The sequence below is a fragment of the Pocillopora verrucosa genome, chromosome 14 (genome assembly GCF_036669915.1).
Source record: "Pocillopora verrucosa isolate sample1 chromosome 14, ASM3666991v2, whole genome shotgun sequence".
NCBI lineage: Eukaryota > Metazoa > Cnidaria > Anthozoa > Scleractinia > Pocilloporidae > Pocillopora > Pocillopora verrucosa.
The window spans coordinates 17,767,641-17,775,424 of record NC_089325.1 but is presented as its reverse complement, the minus strand read 5'-3'; the positions used below and the strand labels follow the sequence as shown (position 1 = coordinate 17,775,424).

Here is a 7,784-nt window from a genome sequence, read left to right as displayed (position 1 = left end):
TACTGAGTGACATTTCTGATCGATGATAGATTCATAGACCCATTCTTGAGTCTAAGAATATTCGCCGTCCACCTAAGCAAAAAATATGCAAGTTAGAAATTACAATTAAGCAAGATCAAGCGTCACCACACACATTACTGGTGTAAAAAATATATATATATATTCCAATCAGTAACCTTTAAACGTCTGTAAAAGTGTATTTAAGATGAATTTTTTAGTCGTGATTGATTCATACCTATCAATTTCAAAGAATTAATTTTGATTGTGACGGGAAGTGCGAATTTCCTCCTCTCTTATAAACCTATTTGTTCAGAGGCTCGGCGGAAATAAACGATCTTCAACATCAGTTACTTGAAGAAGATAAAAGCAACAGTATTTTATGAAATTTCCTGATTGACTTTAATGACAAAAAGAATCCTTACTGAGGAAAAATCCTAGGGCTCAAGGGCAAAAAAACGTTTTTAGCACCATAACCGCACACTGCGTAAATCAGACAAACTACCGGTTTAGAGATTTAACGAACGTAGTCGAACTACACCAAGTCGAGAAAACGAATGAAAAACTTTGAAACAGCGGCTAAAACATCCGCTCTCTACGTTCTTATATTGGCATTTAGACTATTACCTCCCACGTTGTGGAGGTTTGAGGCCCATGCAAGTTTCCACTTACCAGCATTACTATACTCGTTTCCAGGAATGCTCGTTTTAGTCCCTGAAGCCACATTCCCTCTGTCGGCCGACAGAGGGCCAACAGAGTGGTTAAACGTTGGTGCATAAGCGAACGTTTAAACGAGGCAGGCGAACAGTGGTCTTACAGGATCAATGAAAAACCACACAAGCATATAAACTAGGCTCACAGTCTTTTAAAACAGCACAACTCATTTAATGAAGCCCAAAACAAAATAGCATATGAACAAAGTAACCTTAATGAAATAAATTTTGCCGGTTCCGGAAAAGTCTTGAGTATAGCTCTATTTTATTTATTATTATTTTTTTTTTTTTTGGCATTTTATAGATTTCTATGGGCGGTTAAATTTTTTTTGACAATTTGCATGACATCGGTTGTTTCCTATATTTTCCTTAAGATTTTTAGGCAGGAAATTGGCGCGCAACTGCCAAAATAGCCGACCCATTTGCGTTTACTCTGCGTTTGAATTAGGCCCTATAGATTGTGCTAGTAAATGAAGTATATTATGTCATTGGCATTGCATGATTTTTTCCAAATTATGATCAAAATCATGCTCGCTTTTGAAAATCCTGCTATTTTTCTTTGAGTAAGCTTTTCAAAAAAGGAAATGCAAAACAAGTCCAAATTATATATTTATTCATTATTAATATAGCACGATTTCTCCTTTAATTTAAGTTAGATAATTGCCCTGATGAAACATAATTAACTATTACACTTAATTCTAGACTAGAAGCGGTGACTCGATGTATCAAAATGCACAATGTTAAAATTATGTTTCTCTTCGAATTCGACGCCGTTTTGTTGCCCGTGAAAGCGGGAACTGAGACCAAGGTAAACTTTACTTCCGGTAATCCTAGTCCTTTAGACGACGAACGATTCAGTATTGCGGTAACCTCCCCCCCCCCTCCCACAAGACATTAAAAACTGAAAATAGACTGGACCATGGACCGAACTTGAAATAATCAATTATGCGACAAATTATGCTAGAACGATCTATAAGGGCTTAGTTTGAACGCAGTTTTGATTCTCAACGAGATCAGCCCGTTGGCGCGATCGAATAATGTCCAATCAGCTGGCTAACATAGCCAAAGAAAGAAATAAAAAATAGAGGAAAAAAAAGAAAAAGACAGCGGAATCAGTGAAAAATGCGTCTTCCGACAGAGTTACTGATTTCCGTTAGAAGCTAATTACGACTCTTACATTAACGATATTCAGCTGCCTGCCTGACTGATCGAACCTGTAGAACACGTCAGTTCACTATCAGAACTGGATTGAAAATCGAAGTGGCTCAGCTAATTAATTTTCAATTTTAAAAAGTTTTGAGTGCCGAACGTTGCGGACGTTCCTCGAGGAACTAAAAACAAACGAGAGACCTCAACTCGCATGCCCAGATAAGGCAGGAAAGGAATGGCCCTTCGCTCGCCATCTACACTTGCATGAACTGATAAATGTTCCACCAGATTCTTCCGATCAGATTCTGTCTGACCACGACTTGTATGTTGAAAGCAGTTTTTCTATGCGCAGAGAAATACCGACGGGTAGATACTCTGTCAGGCTATTTTTACTAAAGAAAAGACGATATCAGACAGCAGTTATTCTGCGCTCGATTTACGTGCCAAATATCACACAGTACCGAGAGCCGCTGAAAGCACTTAGATATAAATATTACAACCGGACAAAACAGTTTATAATCGGAATTTACAAAAACAGTTGAGTCATTAGTTGAATCCCAAGTTTCTTGAGGAAAAGGACTGAAACCTTGATGATGGCCATATAATGCTCTTCTTAAGTCGCTTAAAATCGTTTTGTCAAGTTTTCATCTTTCATCTTTTGATGTAGCAAACGAGTTATTTAGCAATACAATTCATTGTGATTAGATTGATAATGAAATGATTACTCATAAAACAAGCTCCAAACAGTTTATAGGGCCCAAAATACAACACCAATACTTACCTCCATACTGGGCGTGGCAAATGAACACGCACCGTATGGACCCTGCAGATTTAACACTCCGCTTTCAATGACTTCTAATCTACGGACCATGTTAGAGAGGCTGCTTCTCGTGTTGATATGAAAACAAATAATCTCACCCCCTCTCATCCCGTAGAACACAGTCATCTGGAAATTGAAAACAACAATCGACTTTATTTGCGTCAGAACGTCAATCGCATCCCAGTCCCCTTACCTACGTAGCTGCTGGTTCACCTGGCGCTTTACAAAGAATGAAAATGGGCGTGGGCGTCGCGAAAGCGATGAGTAGAGTTACAAGTACAGAACTTTTTTCTTTCCCATTCCTTTCGCGTTTCGCGGTTCAAGTACACGAATCACAAAGCCCAACCGGCTTTTGTCATCACTATCACCTGCTTTGTGCCCTGAGGCATTTAATTCTCCAAAAACAAGATGCAAAAAAAAAAACAGATAAATTTATTTTCCGCGTCATGAAAGATATGTTGTTGAGCGAAAGATGACCAAATATCTTGCAAGCTTTAACTTGAATAGTAAGAATTCGTTTGAACCCTACTCCATGTCGGTTTACAGGATACCAGAGTACTCTAAGTGTTTGTCAATAAGATTTTTTTTTTGTTTAAGTCTTTCCAAGGCGCCGGAAACATAAAACTTTCATATCGCCGATATTGCGTCTCTATTAAAAACGTGCGGTTTCCAACGTCAGCTAGTTTAAAGAAAGATAACTATATCCCTTCAATCAAAATTGTAAAACGCAATTCCAACATCAATATCATGATGTGATGCGGCGAAAAAGTAAGCACTCACCTCGCACTTTGCTAATCCGGATACAAAACAGTGGTGTACTTCAGTTGGAATCGGCGAGTAAGTTCTCCTCGGTGGATGAATTCAGACTTGTGTCACATAGCTTTAATTTTCACCAGTATGATTTTAAACGAAGCAAGCATTAGATACTGCAGACTGTTAATAACTGTTTAATGCTTCCGTGTTGTCGGGTTTTAACCAATCGCTTTTGGTCAACGTAGGAGTAAAATGAGCAAAATTGTTTTACTTGAGTATTATGGACCTTACTTCTCAAGGACGTTTCTCGGTGACATGATTGTGAATTGGCTTTGTAATAAAATTTTGAGCGGTAAGGTTACAAACATAAGAGATTTATTTTGGATGGGCAAGTTTGGAAAGTGTCTAGCAAGAATAATTGTCGATACCTTAAGCAAGTACACTCTAGTTCATTAACAGGAAAAAACCGAGAATAAATCTTCTTGACAACAAATAATTCATCACATCATTTAATTAACACAACAAGGATTGCTGAAGGAAGCCTTAGGTATCATGAGCAAAAATAAACATCATTTCCATAGGACCATTTGACATTACGCCTTTTAAAAATGACAAGGAACTTAACAAGAATGAGCTTTACAGGAAGTTAACAGGTATTGTTTCAATCATCCATCATTTGGCTGGATTCCAAATGGATTTTGCAGCATTTATCCGATACCGAAAGCCAGGGGTTTCTAGAACTTTTTTTCATAAGCGGCGGCCAGTGATGCAAAGGCGACTGTGCCCGGAAAGGGGTCGTAAGGCGAAACACAAACACGAGACCCTGCTCGTGAGCTAAAGAGACAGCAGTAAGAGGTCTCATAGGCAGCGGTAGACCACTAGTAATCGGCTTTAGCTGAAACCCCTTGAAAGCTTGTTGCCTTGTTACAGAGAGTGTAGGTCTGTGAAACGTACAAAACTGGGAGAACAACTCCTACTACAACCAATTGCGCTCTGGCTGATGTGAAGTTGATTTAGAGGGCCTCGCTTTATGAACAAGAATTGTCACGGAAACGCATGGAAACCTCGTCAATGAATTTTTCACGCACCGAACCAAACTAAACTTTAATTTCAACTTTTTTTCTTACCACCTGAAATTTTTCATCTAAGGAGACATTTACTCAATTCTCCGACAAAATCCACCAGCGTGTAGCCCAGAATTGATACAATTATCATGTAACTAGACTGAGTTTGCTTCTTCAGAAGCAAATATGGAATAATAAACAGATAAACCAGTAATGGCAACCATGATTTGTTTGTCTACTAAAATTAGGGTGACACCTGGCTCTTGTTTGCAAAACACACGTACCAAATTATTTATTTTGGCTTGTTAAGTAGATCCTGTTTGTCAACCTACTACGTGACAAGAAAGACTAATACAAGTGGTAATGAACTGTGTTTCTCAGCCTGGAGATGAGTGTTTGTTATGTTTGAAAATTCTTTTATTGTGATCCAAGAGAATATAAACTCTGTGTTGCGAATGCCAAGTGAAGCCGTTCTTCGCAAACTTCTCGATTTTTATTTTTCTCCGATAAGATACAATATGCTTCTCTCGTGTCGATCTAATCCTATGTGAAATTACTCCTCTTCTGTATTCAATTTGTATTTTTCAATCAGAAAGTCCCCCATTTCAACTGTAAATATTGACCAAATCATATAACACAACCTTCTCTACACACTCTCTTATATAATCTCCTCTGTGATCTTCCAATTTTTTTTTCTTTTAAAGTTTCTCATACAACGCTGTTAGCAGACACCCACGAAGCTCGATACATTAAACCTGCCGGAGCAGGGTCATGGAGTTGACAGTGTTCGGTTTTGGCATCATTTAGAGACACCTTCTGTCGAAATTGAAGAACGCATGATCAACAGATGTGTGCTCTACCAACTTTCTAAAGTGGGTCAGGAGGGGAGAACGAAAGGTTGGCTATGGGTGGGTAAGCTCTAGACCCTGGACCCTGAACTGAGGACTACGAATCTAGAGATTAAGATGCTGGAGATATCTAACTCAAGCTTTTTTCCTGTAGAACTGCGTTTTGCTCAAGAGAAATAATGAGACAGTCGCATTATTCTCCCTAGGTTACGCTGCGTTGTACTTTGTTGTACTGCCTTTTGTCTGTTGTGTTGCATTGCGTTGTGACATGTTCTGTGCCAATTTGCACCATGACACGGTTTTTGAGCTCACGTATTTACATTACGACTAGGCAGAACCCCTCACGCTTTGAATGTTTAAATTCTGCCATCATTTAAACTTTGATTTGTCAGAACACTCTCCCATTTACTTCTTTCTTTGTGTCGGAAAATCGTTTAATTTGGAAAGTAGTTATCAATCACGATCACAGACCATAAATAATGAACAAAGTATTTGGGTTTCTTTTTTGACGGCAGACAAGGTATACATACTGTGATTAAAAATATTCAAATTTTGTACTCATTGCATGGTAATACGTCACTAGAAAAGTAGCGAGGATAAAGCCATGCACAACGTGAATTATTCAAATATTTTATAACCTCGAACGAAATGTTTGAGATTAATTTCACTTTTTAGATTATTTATACCTCCTATAAGTTTAACTTAATCTTTGACCCATTACACTAAGATTTTCTTGCTTTCAATCTCATTTCAGATAAGTGAGAGATGGATTTGTTTTGAATATAATCCAAGCGCTTCTTTGGTCGTTTACCTCCTTAATCTAAATAATTATATTCAAAACAATTACTACACTTTCGCTCAACAGTAGGGATTCGAATTACACGTGAAACATCTCGAAACATCTGCAATACCTGATGGGAGTTGGTTCCACTTCGAAAGAAAGTGAGAGCGTTCATCGACTTTCAGTTGAAATTTGCATCTACTACATTTCAATAATCAATCCACAACAAGGAAAATTGAAATGGAAACTTACTATGCAGATTTCTTAAAGAAAGAAGATCACACCGGAAAGTGGCGAGTCTACTGGACGACTCTGAACGCGACCGGGCTGTATTTTCAATTGGGAAAAATGGGGGCAGAACATGAGAATTTCCAACAGTTTGTCGAGATTTCCCCTGGATCAACGTGTGCTCTGGCAAAACGAAGAATGTACAGCTTTCGATTTAAGTTGGAGACCGATGGAGTAACTTACACCTTCAAATGTGATTCGGTATTCCAGAGATATCGCTGGATGTACATGATAGATTTGGTTGTGAACGGTCGACCACCAGAAGCACCACCAAATACTATTCCTCGTCCAGTTGTCACTGACTCAAAGCATAATAACACTAACTCCTTCGACGAGAAAGATTCCTGCGATCAAAATAACGCGAAGCCGAATAATTTAATCTTGAAATCTTCCAGTTTCACTCAGACATTTCAAACATTCAAGCGATTAGCGAGCTGGCGCAAGAAGAGGAATAACAGTCTTCCGTCAGCAAGATGTCTACGCAAGATAGGAACGATTTCAACAGGAAAATATGAAAAATTATCCAATATCCATAGTAGCTTCGATTTTGCTGATACTAAGGATTTATTTGATAAACAAAACACGGTATGATATACGTGCGTCAGGCTATGTGAGACGAGACGAAACGAGTCACGCAATCAATCTGATTTGAAATTGCGTGACGTTAAATGTGGACGAGGTCCTGTAGGGAAATGTTTACAAGTGGTTTTCGCCTCGAACAGGCTAATATCATCGTGAAAGATAAGGCATTTTAGCACAGGAACAGTCAGACCGGTGTCAGACAGACGTGAGTCAAATCTGAGACCATTCAAGTAGGTACAACAATTTATGACAAAAACGATCTTGGAAGTTCTCATTCGATTTTTAGACACCCCCTTCTTCCCATAAAATGTTTGAGTCCAACCGCGAAGGTCGAGGGGGAAAATTCAACGATAAAGCGAGAGTGTAAAGGGAGTGTGGCGAACACTGGTACAACTACGTAGGAGTTTTAACCCTTTAACTCCCATGAGTGACCAAGATATTCTCCTGACAATATCAATACAATATGAAGCAGATAAGTGATGACAAAAAAGAAAAATATTAATCAGGGGATTATAAGTTGATCCAATACCAAATTCTCGAAACTAACATCGCAAGAACCATACAGCAGACAGTAAGGAGAATTACTAGTGAGATCTTGGGAGTTAAAGGGTTAACGCAGCAGAGGGAAAAAAACCATATACTCTCGGGCGCTTTATACACTAGACCCATCAGACCTAAACAAGGAAGAATTTCAAGTATACCCAAGTAATCGCTTCACACTGTTTATAAGTAAAGAAGTTTCTTAAGCGAAAAAGCAACTGCTATCAGCTCTATGTTAAGTTTACCAAT

The 7,784-nt window shown here is 38.6% G+C and overlaps 1 protein-coding gene across 1 annotated transcript; it reads left to right on the top strand.

Moving 5' to 3' along the window:
- Positions 1–6,205: 6,205 nt before the first annotated feature.
- Positions 6,206–7,764, top strand: LOC131787709 (uncharacterized). Its single transcript, XM_059104795.2, has one exon. The coding sequence runs from the start codon at positions 6,366–6,368 to the stop codon at positions 7,002–7,004; it is 639 nt and encodes a 212-aa protein (XP_058960778.1). The 5' UTR covers positions 6,206–6,365; the 3' UTR covers positions 7,005–7,764.
- The last annotated feature ends 20 nt before the right edge of the window (positions 7,765–7,784 follow it).